Here is a 23244-nt window from a genome sequence, read left to right on the forward strand (position 1 = left end):
TTAGAGTTAAGCATATGCCTAAAACCACTGCCAAAAAGCAACCATGGATGGAGTCTGAAATCCAGACAGCTGACATTAATTTCTCTGTGGCCAAAGCATGGTTTGATTTTAAATGTTCTGTTTAAATACACTGGGCATGGATTTTCTGCATATTCTTATTAACATACACATTAGTTGCCACAGATCTAAATACAAGGTTTCATATCGGAAAGCTATATTCATGCCAGAAAGCGCTTTAATTACAGCGGGGTTTCATGTACCTAAATTGTTCGGAATTGAGGCTCTGCCCTAAAGCTATGGTTTCCACAGAGATGTGTCTGGGTATATTTTTTTTATTAAGAAAGCTATATTATTAATTAATTTCAGATGTCCATCTAATAACCTGGATCTGTGAAACTGCTGTCAACAGTAATTGTATAATGAGTTATCACAAATTACTGCTTTGTCATGACCTCAGGCACCTAAACAATAGCAGGACAAATCTCTGTGTTCTCTCTATCTTTGTGTGTGTGAAAGAGAGAGAGAGAGACAAACAGACAAGACAGAGACAGACAGACAGACGTGATTAAGTTGACTTTCATCCATCGTATTATTTCCATCATTTTAAGAAATGAGACCTCTTTGCATGTTACCAAATTCCTGTTCAGACACCCCTTTATAGGAACCTGTAGGGGAAAAACGTGTAGATCATGTGACAATTGTATGTCCAAGTCTATCACTGTGCGTGTAAGCATTGGGAAACCGTGACTGACTGTAGCGCACCCAACACACATATACCAGGTTCACACGCAACCGTGTGTAAAACTGCTACACATTACAATTTACACAAGTGCCTTTTGGGTAAGCATTTAATCATGTTTAAGCAGCCCTAAGTCAGGAATGTATTATTTCTTTATGTTATTTATAACCCACTTTTCTCACTGAGACTCGAGGCAGATTACACAGTGCAAGTCAATATGATCAATAGCTGGGACATTCAATAAACAATACCATAAGATATGCAAATACAAATTTGCGGAGATTTGAAAACAAGGAGAAATCCAATATAGAGCTGAAACAAAGCATAAGTAATTAAACATGACATATTAAACAGTGCAGAAGCCACCCACCAGGAACATGAAAATCCCTGGTCACCCAAGCAGATAGATGTGTCTAAAAACTTGAGAGCACTTTGAGAATAATGATATTGAGTCAACACTACAAACTTTTATCAATTTTATACAAGTTTCACAGTCATGGCTTCCCCCAAAGAATTCTAGGAACTATAGCACAGCGAGGGTACTAAGAACTATCCTCCCAGAATTACCTCATGAGACAGAATGGTTGTTAAACCAGTGTATACCTGTGATAAAATATGTTTGTTTTTCCCCTATTGCTGCCCAAAGCAGGTAGTTAAATGATGCAATTCTCCTATGAATCCGATGCTAATCTCCTAGAATTAAAGTTCTTTCCTTCATACCTGATTGCAGGGCTTTTTTTCAGCGGGAACGCGGTGGAACAGAGTTCCGGAACCTCTTGAAAGTGGTCACATGGTGGTGGCCCTGCCCCCTGATCTCCAGACAGAGGGGAGTTTAGATTGCCCTCCGCGCCGCTGCAGCGGCGCGGAGGGCAATCTCAACTCCCCTCTGTCTGGAGATCAGGGGGTGGGGCCACCAGCCACATGACCATTTTCTCCGAGGGCAACCCACGGAGTTCCACCACCTCTTTCCCCCCCCCAAAAGCCCTGCCTGATTGTATATGATTTTTTCTGATCTAGAAGAGCAAGAGCTGAAAAAAGAACGTAAAGCCTGATAATGGGGGGGGGAAAGTGCATACAACAGGTGCTCTATTGATGAGTGTGTGGCTAGAGAGTTTGCTAAAACGCTAACTCTTCTCTTTCTCTTATATTCATGCACCTTTTATAATTATATCCATACTGTTGGTATTATTTATAGATAAAGGTATACTAGGCCACAAAGAACCGACAGCACATAATTAACTCATTATTTCAGTATCTATATCACCGGTGGTAAATAAATAAATCTTCATCAACAATTTTCCCATTTTAAGATGTCCAGAACTTTGCCGGCAATTATAATTGGCATCTTTCAATGAACTAAAAAAAGTATATGATATGCTTCATTTTAGATTCGATTATAGTTAAATATTACCTCACTGAGCAATAATCCGAATTGTGCTTTAATTGTTACCCAGCAGAGTTTTTATTGGTACCTCAAATCAATAATTCACTGAACTATGCCACTGGGAAGTAAAGCTTGCCGAATTGCTATCTTAACTTGAACATTAGAATTTGGGACAAGAGCAAATGCTTAACAGTCAATATCTTTAGAAAATGTTTTATTTAAGAAGGGAGCTGATCCGAAATCTTCGATATTGGTCAACTCTCTGAAGCTGAAGGGAGGAAAGAGAATATTTCAAATGGAAGCAACTGGCTTCCTCTTTGAAATGCTCCCTTACCACAAATCTAATGAGATCAATTAAATAAGAAGAATTCAAAGAGCATAACTGAGTGATATGCAAATTAAATAGTAAAACTGTTAAAAGTGAGAGGTATATCAGCAATCTTCAGAGAGAGAGAGAGCAAGAGCAAGCAAGCAATTACAAGCACATTTCCCTTTCTTCCTTTGTGTGCCTTTCTCATCTGCCTCTCTTCCCTAGTCCTATGATTTAATAGGGAGTCTGACCTGGATAGCCCAGGTGAGCCAGATCGCAGAAGCTAAGCAGGGTCAACCTTGATTAATACTTGGATGGGAGAACTCCAACGAAGACCAGGGTTGCAGAGGCAGGCAATGGCAAACTACCCCTGTTAGTCTCTTGCCATGAAAACCCCACCAGGAGTCAGGGACGGATCGAGGGGGGGCAGGGGGGGTAGTCTGCCCCCGGTGCCACCAGGGAGGGGGCACCAGGAGCAGCTGCCAGCTGGCGCAGGCAGCAGCACAGGCAGCCTCGCACCCCGGGCAGCCTCGCAGCCGCCCACGCTGCCTTTTGCCTGCCCCGTAGGACAGGGGGCAGCTGGCTTGCCGTGCACTCCCTGTCCTGCAGGGCAGGCAAAAGGCAGCACGGGGGGCTGTGGGGCTGCCTGCACCATTTGCCTGCACCGCCCTGCCTCGGCTGGCTGCCCCCTGTCCTGCGGGGCAGGCGAATGGTGTGGGTGGCCGCGCTGCCTTTTGCCTGCCCTGCAGGGCAGGGGATGCGCAGCAAGCCGGCCACCTCCTGTCCTGCAGGGCAGGCAAAAGGCAGCGCAGGGGGCTGCGAGGCCGTCCGCACCATTCGCCTGCGGGGAGGCAAATGGAGCAGGCAGCTTCCCAGCCCTGCACGCTGCCTCCGCTGTTCCACCCTGCATTATGACGTCAGCGAAGTGACATCATCACACAGCGCAGGGAGCACGTGCGCTACGTGCAAAGTGGTCGGCCTAGAGTTGCCCCGGGCACCGGCAACCCTAGATCTGGTGCTGCCAGGGGTTGCCATAAGTCAACTCTGACTTGAGGATTCTCTCCACCACCAACACAGGGTTTACTTTTTTAATACTTTATAGGTGACTGGCAACCATGCAATATATTTCTTTTATTTTTATAAGTGGGGTTTCTTCCAGATGGAGGCTTTTTGCTAAACATTCCTTCCCCAACTGTAGTGGTTTTCTTGGGAGAAGCATCTGCATGACATCGTTGTGCAGCTGTCTACCTTCCAGGCTTTCCCCTGCTTGACCACATGTTTTCCCAACCTACTTGGTATGATTTTCCCTGAAAGATCATACTCAGACTGGATTCAGGATATGTATAGATGGGAAGGTGTGGATTTCTGCCATGACTTCCTCTGCCTGCCACTTCTCCCCCAACCAGCAGTGGTGGGGTTTTTTGTTGCCTGTTAAATTTATTAGAAATAGATGTACTGCTATAGCATTGTTGCATTGTAGTAATACCTACTATTGATGTTTTTGGAGCATACTGGTTGCGGGGGGGGGGGGGAAGGCAAGTGTATAAACCCAGGGCTTTTTTTCTGGGAAAAGAGGTGGTGGAACTCAGTGGGTTGCCCTTGGAGAAAATGGTCACATGGCCGGTGGCCCCGCCCCCTGATCTCCAGACAGAGGGGAGTTGAGATCGCCCTCCGCGCTGCAGCCTTTTGACCGCCTACGTAGATGGTTCATAAAAGTCTACAAAATTTAAACGGATCCCAGCTAAAAGGAAAAACAAAAATGGTGACAAGGAGCAATGGAGAACAGAGAAAAATTTGCTTTCTGATTCTGACAGCTTAATATAGGAAAAATAGGGGTGCATTAGTTAACAGAAATTATGTGTAACTCCATTGACTTAAATTAATGTTGTCAAAGGCTGCAACAACTGACAAGGAAACCATGAGATGCAACATTGTGAACACATACATCTTTGTTCACTGAACTAACTCAGGTCCGCGGCAGACCAACTACAGTCGGTCGGCAGAATTCAGAATGCCCCTCTAACACAGATCATAACCATCTGCTTGCTTTTTATTCTGTGCATCTTTCGTCAAGTAGAAACAGACAGGTGAATTTTGAGGAAACAATATATTCAGAGCAACATATGTGGCAACTGAAGATACCAGACTACAGAACCCACACAATGAGTGATTCCACACACGTTGGATAATGCACTTCTAATCCTCTTTATAGATCATTTGGAACGGATTTTTTTGTGTGCGGAACAAAAAAAATCCACCTCAAACAATTGATGAAGTGCATTGAAAGTGCATTATCCAACGTGTGCGGAATCAGCCAATGACAAACCGAAAATGCGTATTAAAATATCACCCATTTAACAAAGCAAAAGGAAGTCTGGGATCTAATGAAAGACAGGCCTGCAGCAGCTCATATGGGCAAATAGATTGGCTGATGGGCCTGAATGCTAGAGAATAATTTATTGTCTCCTGTGACTACATACAGAGTTGCCAGACATCGCCATTAGTTTGCCAGCGACAGCTTATGCCAAGGCACACTCCTGCCTCCAGGATGATAGAACCCAATGGCCATGGAGACAGTGATGTCCCATGTACTTGCCACCGCCCAAGACCAAATAAGAAAAGAGAGGGGCCTAGTTCAGAAGCGTTGATGCTGATCATGTGGAAATAACCTCATTGGCACTGCACAGACTGATAGAGGCCTCAGCACTGGTGTGGTGCAATGTTGCACTGTACAAAGTAGACCCGTCTATCCTTGGTTGCCTTTAAGGAGCCAGGAATAGTATAGCCCCTCCTTCCTTGAAGTGTGTCATGCTCTTCTCATAGTTTGGATTCTGCTGCCAGGTCGATTATTCATCCATACCACATTATTCAGCGATTTTTAAAAAAAAATTCCTTTAGAAAACCATTATTTTCCATTACAACCTTGGGGTAGGGGGTGGGGAAGATTAATGCTAATTGCTGAATGCCACGTTATGCTCTCAAACCTATTTCAAAAGAAGCAACTTCATTTTATCATCATTTTTTCCCCAAATAACTCCTTAGGATATAAATGTGTTCCAAGCAAGAGAACTAGCTGTAATTTGGGCACACTTCTTGTAATATACCTATTTTAATATATTTTGTTTTCTAAAAATGAGCCCTATTTCACTTGTGTCAATTTCAATTGATAGGAATGCAGTAACATCCTTCCATATAATATGTATCAGTCAGCTAAGATGTTACCCATTTAAGGAGAAAACAATAGGAAAGAGAGGTTTCGTAGGGCCCATGGAGGGGCTTTTACCCCAGGTGCAAATAAACTTGAGCCAGTGCTATTCCAAATTGAAGAGGCTGTCTCTCAGGTTTCCTAACATCATGTATTCTTTTTTTAAAAAACAGTTCTGAAGCAACAAGACATATAGGAGTTGTCTTTCTCACCTAAAAGTGCCACAGTCCATTCTCTTGGGTCTCGTTCCCAACCAGAAGTGAACCAGAACTTAAGATCTGCAGCGGCTGTTGGGCTGCATCCACATGTTGAATCTAGTGCCATTGTAGCACTATAGTAATCGCCTGCAGCTGGCTTTTCCTGTGTGGACAAGCCAATCCATTGCAAATAATTGCTACAGCTCAATTGCAGCACAATATCCAAGAATGTGCAGATGCAGCATTGGTGAACAAAGGGGACGGGGTAGGATCATTGAATTTTTATTATGATTGGAGATGCACCGGGACAGAAAACATTATCCCAGGGGCTCAGCATCACTACAGGTGTTTTTAAAGCAGCAGTGGGCTGGGTGCCAGGAAACCTAATCTTCATACATTATTTACATTCAGAAAAAGAATAGTGTGCTCAAAGATCTGCAAATGTTTGCACCACTGCCTCAGTACTAAGCAGCTGCATTTTTGACAGTACTTAGCTATGCATTTCTAACTCATCTTTGTTTATACAGAAAACAGCAGAATAATAGGAGCATCTTCCCTTTCCACCAATAGCATTTTGCCAGTTTCAGAGCAATGATCCAGACATAAAATGCTAATTCTCAGACACAACAGAAATATTTTGCTTATCGTGTTTATTCTGTTACTTCCTTCTATCCCTTCTTGGCACCTGTTGCCAAGATTCAAATGATTAATCACTATTGAACAATGCAATGAAATTATGAGCAAATGGGTTTGTGAGTTAATGAACGCAAAATACTTGCCATTCCTTTAAAACTGGCAGGCATTTTCACAGGATGAAAGTAAGAGATGGGGGGGGGGGAAACACAGATGTGTAATAGTCACGTGCCTAAAAACTGATCCTGCTTGATGGCACTTGAGTTGATGAAGAAGGGGAAAAGTTGGTTTTTCCATGTGCGCAGTTGTGTGTGGGATCGTCCCTCTTGGTCCCCAACTTTAGCAAGCAGTCATTCGTTAAATAGGAGCATCGCAAATGAATTATAGGTAGAGCTGAGTTCTAACACTTCCCCACTAAGTATTTTCTTAGAGAAAGACCGAGAGAGAAATCACAAAAACACAGATATAGGATCTATCCCCTCATTGGCATACATAATTCTCTAATCATCTACTCACCCTATTTTAATCCAACCCTGCCTTCAAACTCAGGGCTGAGTACAAAGTCCACACTCCTTGCACACATCACATAACCCATCCAAACTGGCTGAAGAAAATCTGGACAGCTCCCAAACTGTCTTGCAGCACAATTTGACAGAAATATTTCAGGAGATGAGATAGTTTCCCCATCGAAACAAGTCAAAATCAGGGGGTGGGATTTAGTTGAGGTCTGGTTCATTTATTCCTGTAATGTCCCCCTTTGGCTGTGGGTTCCCAGATTAGAGTACTCACTCAGGCACCCGTTCTCAGGCCCAGTAGGCAGAGACAAGATGGCTTAAAACAATGGCAATTTATTTGCAAGGAGACAACTCCAACAACTAACAACTTTAGTTAACATACAAAACTGAAGAATTGGAACAAGAATTCCACCTAACAAGACCAAACTAAATCACACAAATATTAGGGGAGGAGCAGACTCTTCTATCACATACACACATACATACAATAAATATACCACAAATCCAAAGGGCAGATTTAGAATAACTTAAAATTCGGTTGATTTTGGATGAATTATACAGTTTTCCTCATCAATGAATGAACAGAATGGTTAGATCCCAGACATTTCAAACTGAGGTCTGGTACTATCCGCTTGTTTTAATGAAAGATATTGTACTCAGTTGGGGGAGAGGGGAAATGTTGATCTTTTCCATGCAAGAGTGACATATTTCCTCCCAAATCTGGTACGTGGCCCGTGGCCAGTTAAAGGTAGCCTGCCACAACATCCGTCAAGTGCTGCTTGCAATGGCCATCCAACAAGTAGAGGGAATCAACTGTTGAGTTGCCCCGTTCATACCTTCTCTCCATTTCTGTGACGCCTAGAAGATTTGCATCTCTTTCTCCCGCTCACTTTGTCTGACAGAAGGGAAAGGTCACCTGGAAGCTGCCTGACAATCCCCCCGCCCAAGACCCTTTCCTCGCTGTTTGCCTCACCTTCCGAGTCTTGTTCTGTGGGGTAGAGGCTCCCCGCCGTGAGAGGAAGAGGTTGTGGCAAGAATGCCAACAATATTTCCAACCAAAATATTTCTGCGCTCCATGCTTGGCTGAGGCATGGATCATGTTCTCTCAGCCCTCAGTCTGTGGAGTACACAGGGAGCGGCTATGTCCGGTTCTCACCCTCTGCTACTGCTTTCTTGTTCCACTGCCCCCCCCCTTTATGCCTGGAATTTTCAAAGAGCTTAGAAACTCTGCCTCCCTGGACAGACGCAGGAAGACAACTGGTAATGAACGCAGTTAAAGAGATGGCATCGGATAAGTGGGTGGTTAAACCTTGTCTTCCCCATGCTATTTTCCTGAGTTGCCCCCACCCCCAAAAGCTATTGTTGGACATATGGGGAAGCAGCACATGGGGAAAGAATTAAACACTCCTTCCCACACAACTGCTGCTCCAAGTAGAAAGATCCCGTCAGAGATCTTCCATATGCCATGTAGTTTAGCCTTGTATGCTAGGTTTCCCTACTTGAAGAGCCAAACACTGGTGTCTTACTCAGTCTTCTACATATAACGGCTCCCAGACTCACCTGGGGGCCTGAGTTGCTGGCGATGCGGGGGGAGGCGAGCGGGGAGGCGGCATGGGGGCCGCCATGTTGGGGAGGGGTGGGGAGTGTCCAGGGGCCAGGTAACTCCACCCAGGCACATCCGGCATGGGCCTCTGGTCAGGTGGCTAATCCCCACCCCTCAGCACTTGGCCCGTGGCGGCATCACGCCCAGCCCTCCCTTTTGTCACAACTTTGGACTGAGCAGGCTGCGGATTGGGGCATTGGGCACCAATCCGTTTGGGGGGAAACAGGGCCCTCAGGCTCAGTTTCCCTATTATGGGGATCCCCATAAGGGGTCTGGGGAGTGAGGAATGGCCGGTGCATGCCCAGAAGGGGGCTGTCAGTCCGCCTCACTCCCAGGTGACAGGGGATGATCCACACAGGGGTGTACACCCACCTGGCATCCCACTGACTGTCATCCCATGGTTCCCCCCCTCAGCAGGGGTCTGAGGGGGTGGGTGGTTCTTCGGCTTGGCAGGCGGGTCAGCCGATGCCCGGATCTGTGCCCTATGCGCGCCTTTGCTCCCTGAGCTGTAATCTCAATAAAGTTGTGGCCTCTTTACTTCCAGCACTGTGTCTGAGTGTTTCTTGTCGCCGTGCCCCCTCCCCGCTCTCCTCCCCCCATTTAGCACTCGGCTGCAAAAGCTCTTTCAGTAACAGCAACTAAACTATCTCTTAGGGAAAAAAAGAATAGGCTCAGAACTTTCCCCCAACACATTTTCCTTGTCAAGTGGTATGGAAATACAGGATCTGTAGGAATCTTCTGAATTCTTGTGTCTAGTCCCTTTGATTATGAGTTCTTTGATTATGACGGCAGCCATAGTGTGTTCGGCCATGATCACCATAAGATTTTTATGGAATAATCATGGCAAAACACAGAAAGAGAAAGTTTGAAACAATGTGTTTTGCTTGTTAAAGAATACAGCGTAATTAGGAAGAGGAGAAAAAAAATCAGCTGGAGCCAGAAATTGACCTTTGACCCACAACACTAAAGTTCAAACTTCATACCCCAGAGAAACATCTCCCTGTTGATTCATTTGCTGCACAGTCTATGATCTTTACAGAGAGGTTCACTCTGAACATGCTTTCTCTGTTAACAAAAGATAAATCATAACCTGTGTTCAAAATAAGAGTACAATTTACACTTTAAACTGGTACCCAACAGTCTCCCACACATACACTGCACAGACAGTTTAACACTAAATAAGTTCCCGTTTTGCTACTAATCTTCTTTTCAGGATCCTCATAAGCTCAAGGGAACCCCAGGATTCAGTAGAACTCAGTTTGAAAACCACTGGGCATAGGGGCTGTGGGTATTTCACTAGCTGGGCTGAGACAAGCACCTGTGCTTCCCACCTGTACAAAAGATGTAACTAGGGCATTTTTTCTGGAAAAAGAGGTGGTGGAACTCAGTGGTGGAACTCAAGACCTCACAATGACATCACTTTGGGTCAACTGGAACAAGGGGGGAGTTTTTTAAAGTTTAAATTGCCCTCGGCGAAAAGGGTCACATGACCGGTGGCCTGAAGGGCAATCTAAACTCCCCTCTGTCTGGAGATCAGGGGGTGGGGCCACCGGCCATGGTGACCATTTTTAAGAGGTGCCGGAACTCCGTTCCACCACATTCCCGCTGAAAAAAAGCCCTGGATGTAACAGAAACACATCAATAATAAACAACAACAACAACAAGTGCTTTGTATTTTTATGGGAATACATAAATTAAAACAGTGTTTCTTTTTAAATAGTAAGCTCTTTCCTTCACACCTCAGTTATTCCAACTCAGAAAACCCTTTTTTAAAGTTTCTCTAATAAATCTTGAGGGTGTTCCTGTCCTCCTTACTGACCACTGGCTTTCCTAGGTTATTCTTGTAAACTAGCATCAGAAAAAGGTCACGGGTGACAGTAAAGACCTTGTAGATCTCCATCCTTAAGAAATGGGCTTTGTTGAACAATCCTCTGAAAGAAACAAGAGGTTTGTGCTTAAAGACAAAGATGGCTGCATATAGGATGAAGCCAAAATAGGATTTCATTGGCACTTCACATTTGTAAACAATTCAGTGAGCAACTACCACTAACTGTTGCCGGGCAAAGGCTGGAGAAATTGTCCTAGATTTATATGGTTAAGGCGATCTACAGTCTTGTTTCAATGGCATCACGGTTGCTGCTAATCCAGTTTCGTTAGCTTGTCACAAACATTGGTTCAGGCTATTACTTTCCATTAAGTAGAACATCTGTGAAAGCAGAAGGTTGCGCCAAATACTTATAATATCTCATAGCATAATTTTTCATAAGTGCTTAAGAAGTGCGAGACCATAGGAGGCCAAAGGTACACCTGTCTCAGGGACAAACTAGATTTTTCTGAAGAGATTCATGGTTAGGATATCTCTTTAAAAAAAAACAACCCTGCTATAGCGACACCCAAAGCTGAGAACAAGCTTAACCTTTCTCCCCTTCCTTGTTTCTTGAGTTATTTACCCTGTATGTACCCTACAAATATGGTACTAGTATGTTTTCCTCCACATGGAAAACAGGAGCTCCACTGTGTAATCCACCTTGAGCCACAGTGAGAAAGGCAAGCTGAGAAATAACGTGAATAAATAAAACAAACAAATAAATAAATAAATATAGCCGAGTTGATTCAGTATGAGAGAATTCCCAGGTAAGTAAGCCAAAGATTGAAGCTCAACAACTGCTCACCCAGGGACTTGTAGGCCCATTTCCCCAGAGGTGGACTGCTTCAAAATCTACCTCAAAACTGGCAAGCAATAAATATTGCAACACAGCAGCTAGCGAGACTGACGAACTGTGTGATGCGATGTGATGTTGAATCCAGAACACATTTCACACTTCTAGTTTACTTTTGAAGCAGTAAGTTAAGTTCACTTCAGAAAAGTGCAATAAGCAGTTAATATTAAGGGGAGCAACAATGGTGAATTATAAGTACTTTTTTTCACATACATCATGATCTCTGTTCCTCTCAATGCCATCTTTGAAGCAAAACAAAACAACTATATGTAAAAATGGGCTATTCTGTACTCCAGGAAATATTCATTAGTTACATTTCTTCCATTTTATTTCTATGAAATTAAAAGCAGTGTATATATAGAATGCCAGAAGGTCTCCTATCTACCAAGGAATGGGAAGAGCTTATTTTATATTACTTATTTATTTACATTATTTATAATCCACCTTTCTTACTGAGACTCAAGATGGATTGCACAGTCTGAGTCAGCCCAGTCAGTTTCAAGGACATTTCAATAAACAATGTAATAGGGTCTACAAATGCAAATTTGTAAAGATTTAAAACCATCAGAAATCCAATACAGAGTTGAAGAAATACTGAAACAGAGTATAAGCAATTCTAAGACTGACATATTAAACAACACAGAAGTAGCCAGGAGGATCTCCTTCAAGCAACAGAAAGTAAATAGTAGAAAAGTCTATGATCCCGATTTCGTTACTGATTCATCTCTCTGGTACCATCTCCATACAGTGCAGCCTTCCTATCTGAGTAAAAAGCCCTCTTGGATAATTCAGCTTTGCATTGTTTGCAGAAAGCCAGGAAAGTGGAAGCTTTCCTGACTTCTTCAGGTAGGTGTTCCATAAGTGGGGGCCACCACAAAGAATGCATGTGTATGGGCAGCTATTGATTTGGCCCATATGCAGGGGTCATTTCGTAGAAAAAGAGCTAGAGGAACTCATTAGCATAACCCATTAGCATAAGTCATTAGCATATGCCACGCCCCTTGCCATCAATAGAATTGTGACATTAGCACAACTGATTTGCATATGCCACACCTCCTGACATCACCTATCCTGGCTGTTTTGGACCCAATCCTGGCTGTTCAGGGCCGAAATTGGGCCCAACATGGCAAAAAGGGGCTGAAAATGGCCGAAAAGGGGCTCAAAATGGTCAGGATTGGGCCGCTGCTGAGTGGGAGAGTGATCCACCACCTGTCAGAAGCCCATTCCAGGCCGTTTTGTCCCCAATCCAGGCTGAAACGGGCCCAAAATGGCTGAGGGTCAGGTGGGTGGGGCCACCTGACATGTGACCTCTTTGGGACACTGCCGGAACTGTGTTCCGGCGCATTCCCCCTCGAAATGAGCCCTGCCCACATGCAAGATGGCACTTGCAGAAGGCCCTATTGAGATGAGAGAAGCTGCTGCGATGGAATACAGGGAGAGAGGCGATCCTTCAGATGTGCCAAACCAAGGCTGTGAAGAGCTTTGTATGTGATAGACAAACCTTGAATTGAGCCCAGTAACTCTGCTTGAGTAAGGTCAATGTATCATGTACCTTTGCCAGACACCCAGAGACCACTACTAACATATAACGAAGCAGAATGCCAGCACCAAGTATCTTGAGCTTCGCAGGACTAACTGGAGTGACTCCATTTTACCATAAAGCAATTCAACCTGACAAAGCAGTCTGTGACCATTATTCATTATACCATTTAAATTTTTAACATCTAAATAAAAGCAACAATGCTGCACCTTAGATAACCTAGAGACAATTCCATGAAGTCATTATATAATCTCTCACTAGAACATTTGGAATCCTTTTCTATTTTATGCAACAGCTTTCAAACAGATATCTTACATATATGGCAGAATTCTTTAAACAGAACACATCGTTTAACCTGAAATGAACTTACTTGCCGTAACTCAAATCAGTGTCATTTAGCATGCAGCTTGAAAAATTTCCAGTTTAACAGATTTTTAAAAGTATGTTTCAGATGAAACTTTAAGTGAGCTTCTTGGGAATAAGTCCCACTGAAATCAAACTGAGCAAACTAGATTAAAATCATGTTACAAGAGTATACCTGTGTCAAGATATAATAACAATTTCCAGAAAAAAACAACTGCCAAATCTGTAATTCATCCACAAAGCCATCTGCTATCTCCCAGAACGAAATTCCAAGGAAGTTGTATTGTGATGCCCCCTACCCCGGTTTACTTCAACTATAACCCAGTGCTTCCTGCCTAGAAGTCTCAGAGCCCATATACCTAGTCCTGGCATCTGAGATGAAACTAGCGGAAGACTTTTATTATAATAACAACAACAACAACAACATTCGATTTATATACCGCCCTTCAGAATGACTTAACACCCACTCAGAGCGGTTTACAAAGTATGTCATTATTATCTCCACAACAAAATACCCTGTGAGGTGGGTGGGGCTGAGAGAGCTAGAAGCTGTGACTAGCCCAAGGTCACCCAGCTGGCTTCAAGTGGAGGAGCGGGGAATCAAACCCGGCTCTCCAGATTAGAGTCCCGTGCTCTTAACCACTACACCAAACTGGTCTTTTTTGAAGACCAGAGTACAAGAACTGTACAAATGACACATTTACGAAGAGGAAAATGCAGGTAAAGAGGGAAGAGGAGGAAGCACAGTAGCTCAGCCTCTCATTTGTGACTGACGATATTCTCCCCTACCCTATCCTATGCATGTTCAACCAAACATGAGTACAACACCCATGTACACATAAGCGGTATGCATATATGCTCTGTCTCTATGATGGGAAGGGGGGATGGGGCCAGTACACTCACCCCCTCTCCCCTCTGTGTGTGTGTTGGCCCAGTCCACAATTATGTCATGTGCACAGGACAAATGAGTGCCAGGTTCCAAACTCAGAAGGGTCAGCTCAGAGCTCTTGAAACTTGAATTGGGCCACCCATGGCAGTTTATTCTCCAAGTCGCAGTTCCTTTACTTTGAATTGCTTTCAGTTTTTCTGGAGGGGATGTATTTATTTATTTATTTACATAGAGGTGACGGCAGCAAATCAGGGGTTTTGACCGACCTTTGTAGACCCTGGGCCAATGTTTAACTCTCAGGAAGCTACATGGGGCCCATCAAGCTGTGAATGCCTGGAAGGAAGCCATTGTAGTCATGTGATAGGAAAAAGAAGATCCAGAGATAACCTTACCGGGTCAAAGCCAGGGCTGTGGGCAGGAGACCAAGAGAGTCAGGGACGAGAAATACATGCCAGTGACCAGAAGCATATGGAAACAATGAAACCAGTGAGCATGGGCAGGTTCTGAGATGTTTCCATTCTTTGCAAAAGCATTCTCAAGCCTTTTCTCTCTCACCCCCACCTATCCTGGCACCTCCCTCCCAAGGCCCATGCTGGGAGCACAAAACACCTCCTACTGATCATCAATCCGCTTTGTTGGGGAGAGAGGGCTGCATACCACAAGTAGGTGTGTGGAATATTGGAGTCCTGAGTATTAGGAATAGGTAAAGGCTGGGCAAATGAGAGAGGGTCTCCAAACCTGTCTGTGCTAAAAAGAGAATTCTCTCCATTGCTTCCAAAGCGCACTGGCAATAGATCCTTCAGAAGTACAGCCAGAAGGAGGAGGAGAAGGAACAAAAAGCACCTCTCTGGGAGCTCCAGATTCAGGCCCAGCACGAGGGATTCTGTTACAGGACGAGGACCGCTGCTTTAGAACAGGCCTACAGTGATGAGTCATAAAGTAGTGTGTGGGGTGATATCTTACAGAGAAGAGGTGGGCATGAAAGGATGCCAAAACTTGCGTTTTTCTTTTTTTTAAAGAAAAAGTTTAAACTAGTTCAGTTCATTCCAGGAAAATGTCCCAAAAAGCCTATTGACTGTCGAACTCTTAAAATGTAGCCACTGACTTTCTATTACACAAGGAGACTGTAAGACTATGTTAAGAGATAAAAGATAATAAGAATTAATACATACAGAGCAACATAATTTTAAAATGTTTTGTATATAAAAATTAATATTAAAACAGAAAATCCTAGAGATGATGATATTTTAATGCAAATAGTCAGAACTGCTGAAACGGATTTAGTGAAATGGTGACCTTTCTGTTATTACATGAAAGAATTTTTAAAAGATGGTAATCCACGGAATGGTACGGGTAAATTGCCAGAAGAGGAGCAAGCAGGGAAGCTCTGGGTTTAGCACCAAACTTGCAAGAAAAGAAGTGGAAGATTGACCCCGATGTCTGGGCAACATGTGAACATTGTCTCAGCTCCCAGGGAAACACTGCAAACCTGTTATGAAGCTATTTGTGCTTTTCTGCCTGAAAGCTTTTTCTGCACTGGCTTTTCTCTCAGCTGAGGTCCAAGACTGAAAGTTGTTGGAATATATGTGTGTTGCCAGTTCTGAGATTCAGTCATTATGGGGTTAATGTGTTTACCTACCATGCTATTGTTTAGATTGACCTGGAAAGGGAACCTGGCTCAAAGCCAATAATCTGCAAGCCCGGGGAAACTTGAGAGTGTTTGTAAACTGTTATTGGTCAACAGGTCAGGTGACTTTCTTTCAGGGTCAAGAAGGAGGAGGAAGAAGAAGATTCTCCATTCTGTTATCCCAGCTCTTTGTTGTAAACAGTAGGAAAAAATGTAGCTCCAGGCATTTTGTTATTTTGTAGCAATCCTGTGACCCTTTTCTTTTAGAAGTAAATGTTTTTTAAAAGCTAAACTCGTGTGCTGACTCTGTATTGATCCAAGATCCATTGCACCTCTGAAGAAAAGCTATTTTTAACCTTTTTTCCCCAACAAAAGTCAGCCCCACTTGGAGGGAAGGAGCCGAGGTAGGTGGTTTTGAGCGAGACAAGCATTCAAAGATCACTGCCTCTTACAAGCTATCATGATTCCACAGGAAATTGCTTCCATTCACACCTATTTTATACATTTTTGATATGACACACAGGTCACATCTATTTAGACTCTGACAGACCGACATATGACTTGCCCAGAAACGCTCCAGGTCAGTCCTGCAAAGGCTGAGTCTGTCCCTCATTTTCTATAGACCTTGTAATTGGCACTTGTAATCAGAAATCTGTGTGACCTGCTCTTGATTGGCTCCAGTGAAACAACAGTCCCTGTCAATTCTGGGCCGTTTCCAGACGGCTTACCTGCCTCCGGAACGTCGCGCGATGTTGTGGGGAAAACGCAAAATATCACGTTTTCTCGCACGAATTTTGCGCGACGTCGCACGACGTCGCAGAAGCTGACGGGAGTGGATTATACGGACCATATCACGCCGGTCTTCATTCTCCTGCATAGGCTCCCAATTTGCTTTCAGGACCAATTCAATTAGGGGTGAGCACAGGAAAAAAAATTGGGGTTAATTTGGTTCGGTAATACCAACCTGGAAAAAGATCTCAGTAATCCTCGAATATCTAATTCATTCTCCAGTTCGGTTTGGTAACACAGAGCAAATTCGATGAAATTAGGCCATTGTTTCCTATTTGAAACTCAATTGGGAAATTTCCAGTCACCTGGGGGGGGGGTATTTTTGGACCAAATGTCACCATATTTGCAGGATACCTAATCCTTACTGTCCTCTAATTACCCCCAAAATTTCATAAAGAATGGGCTCCCGGGGGCCATTTTATGCCCCCCAAAGTAAGTGCCCCCAGCCACCTCCAATCTTCATTATTCTCGATGGGGGAAACTATCTGGGGGCTATCCAGGGGGCTGGAGGTGGCATTTTGCAAGAAAAATCCATCAAATTTGCTGGGGACCTGCTACTCATTGCTCTCTAAAGACCGTCCAAATTTCAGGGAGATTGGATGCCTAGGGTCTACTTTATGCCTCCCTAAAGAAGGTGCCCTTAGCCACCTCCAATTTGCATTATTCCCTTTTTGCCAACAGAAAACCTTCATGCCCCAACAATAGGGCATTATGCCCCTAATGAGCTAGCAAAAATTTACAGTACAAGACACGCACAACAGGGGAAAACACAACCTACCCCACAGAAGAACAAGTGAATCCCATTGGCCAGAGAAGAAGAACTGCTGCAAGGATTGGCCACTCACACTCCTCCCTCCTTTCCCCCTTACTCTTCTGCTCTGACTTACTCTCCCTCCCTTCTCCTCCCTCCCATCTGGTAAAAAACAGCGGGAAGCAGTGTTTCTTTACTATTCCTTACTAAAGGAACAGCAAGGAATAGCGCTGCCATCCTTACCGAAGTTTACTGAATTTTACCAAATTTGGTAAACTTAAATTCGGTATTACCAAACTTATTCAGTAATACATATTTAAGCCCAGTAACACCAATTTTTACCAAATCAGGTAAAATTCAGTAATTTTTACCAAATACTAAACTCGAATTACACACCCCTGGATTCAAGGATCTTTAAAGTGCTATATAGCTTATGATCAGCATACTTTAAGGACTGCCTACTGTCATATGAACCTGACAACTGCAGTCATCTTTAGAAACTCTGCTTTGGGTGCCCCTGCCATTTGAACGTAGATAGATGGGAACCTGGCAAAGCGCCTTCTCAGTCATGATGCCAAAATTATGGAATTCTTTCCCCATGAAGATTCATTTGTTCTCCTCTGTATTGTCTCTGCCAGCAAATGAAGATTTTCCTGGTTTTTTTATGGTGCTCCCTCACTGATTTTTCTTCCAGTTTGTGTGTTTTAATTAACTTTTTCATTTTTATGTTAATATTCATTTTTATGTTAATATTTTTATTGTTCTCCACCTTGGGGCCTCTGCTCAGTGGAAAGACAGGACGAAATGTTTTAAATACATACATATCCATCAATTCCATATTTTAAATGATTGAAGGCAGAGTTTTACAATAGAGGTGTGGAAACTGTTCCTGCGACACATCCTGAACAATTCCAGGAATGTGCTACCAAGTCCTGCCTTGGGCCCGATCCAACTCAGTATTTTCTATGCTGGTTGGCAATGGATCTTTAAAGACACTGGTAGAGGGATGGCTTTTCCATAGAGAGCCAGTTTGGTGTAGTGGTTAAGAGTGCGGGACTCTAATCTGGAGAGCCGGGTTTGATTCCCCACTCCTCCACTTGAAGCCAGCTGGGTGACCTTGGGTCAGTCACAGCTCTCTCAGAGCTCTCTCAACCCCACCCACCTCACAGGGTGTTTTGTTGTGGGGATAATAATGACATACTTTGTAAACTGCTCTGAGTGGGCGTTAAGTTGTCCTGAAGGGCGGTATATAAATCGAATGTTATTATTATTATTTTCCACATTACAAGACTATATTGTTTTATCTGAGGATGCTGGGGATTAAACCTACAATCTTATGCACACAACCCATGTGCTCCAACTCTGAACTATAAAATAAGAAGTCATATCTCAGACTCCAACTAAAGGAAAATGCTGAGATTCGGATAAGTTCAGTAACGAAATCAAGATTGAATTATACTAACCTGCCTTATACCAAATTAGATTGTCAGACCATTGGTTCCAGTAGCCCTGTTAGTGCTATCAGGCAGCAATTCCCCAGGGTCCCAAGAAGAAACGGTTATTTCCCAGCACCACCTACCTGTGCTTCTTTAAGAGGAGCTGCCAAGGAATTAACCTGATTTATTAAGATGTTTGTGTGTTCAACACCGTGCCAGTGAGGACCAATATCCATTCTGTGTTTTTAAAATGACTTGAGTTGATACCTCAGTTATCATTTCAGCTCATGATAGTACTGAAATGTAGAAGGAAGTACGGTAAACAGAAGCCACCCAGTGTGGATAATATTAAGCCAAGACCTAACCTTTAGGTCCAGCTTGTAATGGCTCAACTCAACTCCCTGCCAATCATCACTCTTTGCCACCAGTGCTCCTCTTTCCCCAAATTTACCCTACTGAGAAGGGCTGATGACAGGGAATGCTAACATGGAGGTTTTCAGTATTTTAAGGCTGTGGAATATCCATGGTTAACAGAGAAACTGAAAAATGGAGCGTCTAATTCTTCTCTCTGTTGGCAGTAATGGGCATTCTGTAGGAGCAACCAGCATTTCCCACCCATTGAAGTAAATTTGGGGGAAAGGTGAAGGGACCAGTGTCAAGGAGGAATAGTTGGTGATGGAGTGGCAAAGGCCCAGTCTGTTCCAGTGGAATGCCAGTTGCTTCCAGGGAGCTTCCCATGTTTTTTTCTCTTTTTCCCAGCTCCCAATGACAACAGAATATACAGCCATTTTCAGGATTTTAAAATTAGACTTTTGCCCTTGACGGTGCTTTCTACAATAGTCTACTCTGCTTCTACCACACTTCACGAGGGTAAGTTTTCGGAAGCAGGGACTAGCTTAAAGGACTAGGGATGACTGAATCCCTAATCTTTCTAAGCTTTTTAATGCAACCGTAAGCTCAGACACCATACTGTTAAAAATAAACTTAGAAAAACTGAGCTGATGAATGAAGTGAGCAGGATTGCAACTTGCCCATCACTACTTTAAATCTAAACATGCACGTCGCTTTCTGGGATGATCACCCGTTTTCATGTCTATGTAATCAAAGCAATAATTTCTCTTGTAGGCTAGCTAAGCAATCCAGATAAGGTCTACTCAGGTCTCTTCAATGGGACTTACTCCCAGGAAAATGTTCTTTGGATTGCACTGTAAGACTACAGTCCTTAGGCACACTTACTTAAGTCTAAATCCCAATGAAGTCAATGGGAGTTACTTCTGATTAAAAATTCGTAAGGTCAGGCTGTATCTGTAAATCAGTACAAAAATTTTTTATAAGCTTTTAAAAGATCATTATAATGCTTTTTGAGATAAATGAGGGTCTCTGGGTTTGTTTGTTGCTTGTCCTTTGGAATAAGCTAGAAAACCTCCTTTGTAAAGTTTGTGTGTGCTAAGTTGCAATGATTGAATTAGGTGCACTGAAGCTGATATGCCAAGGGCATTAGAGTGGAAATAATCACACACACACACACACACACCGCCCCCAGAAGCCAAAGCGAAGTAAGAAGTCAACAGTCTTCTCCTCTAAGCTTATCTCTTTTGGCTATCACAGAGCTTCTAATAAATCTCCTAACAGGAAGAATATTAGCCAGTGAAGTTGGAACTGGGGCTGTTCAGTCATGGTGACGTTCAGCTATGAAACCCTCTGTACGCAATAGGTGCGAGTGGAACACTTCCTTTGATGGATTTATTTCAAGGGAGTCACACATTCAGACTAAGCATCTGGCCAGTATGCACAGTTTCTCTCACCTGAGGCTATTGCATCTCACCACCCCATGTTATTTCCTTCTCCGAACTGCCCCCTGACAAGTCTAGCTCATCCAACTGCAAGCGAACTGAAGTGGGGAGAGTTTGGGATTTTAGCCTCCTTAAATGTACACTCATTAAAAAATATTAATTTCTATTTGTTCTTTTATTACAGTTGTAATCCTTCAATGACAACGAACAACGTGAACAGAGAGTAAAACATCAACACCACCTCTGACTTCTGAGTTTTTAAAATTTTATTTGCAGTCCCATTTCAAGTTCCAGATACGCTAGATACAAGGAAAAATAAAAAAGCGCGCTCTCTCCACCTCATTCATAAGCATGTTCACAAAGAAAGTGTCGGATTAGCTTTCACAACGGCAGAAAGGAGCGCAGCCCGAGCCTCTTTCTTTCCTCCCTTCCCTCCGCGCCTTCCTTAAAAATCCATCGTCTCTCCGCCTTTCTTCCAGTCACCGCGCGCGCCCAAGCGCCCAGGGAAAAGGGTAAGGACGGTGCAGCGCTGGGCTGGAGAGAGGCAGACACCCCGGGCTAAGCATCCCTCTGTCCGGTTCCCATAGCAATCCGAGACACCGGTTGCCACGGCAACAACATCCTCCCTCCTAGACAGCAGCAGATCAGAGGTACCAACTCGGCTGCGGCCGGCTGCATCCGGAGGGGAGGGTCTCTGGGGGGGGGGGCAGAGGGGGAGCCGCCGCCGCCGCCACGACGCCTCGCCCGGGGAAAGCGCGAGGCGCTCCGCCGCCGTCCCCAACCTCCTCTGCCATTGTCCCTTCCCGACCACTCCAGCCCGGGAAGTTGGGCACTTCCCGCCACTCTTCGCCGCCTCTCTTTGTTTCCTTCCTCGCCTTCCGCCACAGCTCCGTCGCGGGGCGCGCGCGCGCCGACCCCACCCCACGCCCGCCAGCCCCCCGCGCCCTTCCCGCCCGGCTACCTTCCACACAGCAGATCCTCCAGAGGCCGGAGTGGGTGAGGTCGCCCTTCGCCTTCTTGGGCTGGCTCGGCGAGGTGTCGTCCGGGGCGGTAACGTTGGTGCCGTTGCAGACGTTGGCGCTCGAGTAGAGCCAGTAGTCGGTGCCGATGGCGATGGTCATGAGGCTGAAGGCGGCGAAGGCGCCCGCCGTGGTCAGCAGCAGCTGGACCCCACGGTCGCACCACACCATGGTGCTTCATGCTCCACCCGACGGGCTCAGCGGGGAGCGAGAGGCAGGCGCAGCCCAGGAGCGCCTTCCCGCCACCGCGCCCGAGCGCCGGCTTCCCCGCCTCCCGCCTCCCCTCGCTCCCCCTCTCCGCCCTCCTTCCATCCACGCAGATCACAGCCGGGGAGCCGAGACAGGGGCGGGGGGCGGGGCGGGACGAGGGGGGAGAAGCCGCGCGCGGGACGAGCCGGAGGAGCGCCCGAAGCGCCCGCAGGGCCAGGCGCCGAGTCCGAACCCCTCGGGCCGCCGCCGCGCGCCTGGGCGCCCCTTCGCCTGCCCGGAGGCGCTCCCGCCAGCACGCCGGGCGCACCGCCTCAGCGCGCCTCTTCCCGCCGCCTAGCCCTCCGAAGAGGCGAGCCCTCTCGGGAGCAGCCCCGCCTGAGGCGCCGCCTCTCCCGCAGAGCCCCGGGGCGAAAGCCCCATCCGCGCGGCGGGGAAGGGGCAGAGGTGAGGCGAGCAGTCCTGAAAGCGCTCGCCGAGCGTGTCGGTAGGCGGGAGGGAATCTCTGCCCCTCGGAGTTCTCTCAGGAAAGGGCGCCTTTCGGGGGACGCGAGAAACAGGTAGTAGCCGAGTTTTGCCAGCTCTTCCAGGACGGACATATTCCAAGAAAAGGGCACTACTTTGCAGTCAAAATACATGGGGACAGGATTGGAGTCCAGTGGCACCTTAGAGCCAAGCTACAAGTGATGAATGACACTTGAACAGCAAGTGACCAGACTCACGCGTATTCCTCCCTGTTCATTTGCGCGCCACTTGCGTTCCACTTGATCACTAAGTGATCCACTAAGTGATCCACTTGATCCACTAAGTGGAGCGCTGAGTGATCAAGTGGAGGGCAAGTGAACAGGGAGGAATACACGCAAGTCTGTTCACTTGCCGTTCAAGTGTCATTCGACACTTGTAGCTTGGCCCTTAGAGAGCAACAGATTTCCAGAGTCAGCTCCATTCTTCTGACACCTTTGCTCTCATGCTTACACGAACCCGGGCTAGCCATGGCTGGGTGCTGCTCATTTCAAGTGCAAGGACACTTGTACTTTCCACTTGAAGGCTGAGAGCCAAGCTACAAGTGATGAATGACACTTGCCTGGCAAGTGAACAGAGTCACGTGTATTCCTCCCTGTTCACTTGCTCAGCGCAAGTGAACGGCAAGTGAACAGGGAGGAATACATGTGAATCTGTTCATTTGCCAGGCAAGTATCATTCATCGCTTGTAGCTTGGCTCTGAGTTGGCTGTTCAGTTGTTGACCCAGGGTGCAAGTGGCGCTGCTTATTTCTCTGCATGTTTTACATGTTTAGTACATAGAGCCTATTTTAATAACAAAAAATCAGGGAAATTCTTGTATAATGGGGGAAATTGGTTGAAGAAAATCATGAATTATAGTTTAGCCATGCAAGTGTGCAGAGTTGCTCATGTCTAAGCATGCTGAAATCAGTAGACTTTAACTGGAGAGACTGCGTAGGATTGCACGGTAGAAGTATTATTGGATCCAGCCCTGCTATTAGAGAAATGAAATAAGGAAGCCA

The 23244-nt window shown here is 45.2% G+C and overlaps 1 protein-coding gene across 1 annotated transcript in view; it reads right to left on the minus strand.

The window, feature by feature from the left end:
• CACNG4 (calcium voltage-gated channel auxiliary subunit gamma 4) overlaps window positions 1-21684 on the minus strand; it is a 139264-nt gene extending 117580 nt beyond the window's left edge. The window contains exon 1 of the mRNA XM_054978279.1: window positions 21456-21684. Coding sequence (XP_054834254.1) covers window positions 21456-21684 — 229 coding nt within the window. The remainder of the gene's footprint in view (window positions 1-21455) is intronic.
• Between the last annotated feature and the right edge of the window lie 1560 nt (window positions 21685-23244).

The sequence above is a fragment of the Eublepharis macularius genome, chromosome 4 (assembly GCF_028583425.1).
Source record: "Eublepharis macularius isolate TG4126 chromosome 4, MPM_Emac_v1.0, whole genome shotgun sequence".
Classification (NCBI taxonomy): Eukaryota; Metazoa; Chordata; class Lepidosauria; order Squamata; family Eublepharidae; genus Eublepharis; species Eublepharis macularius.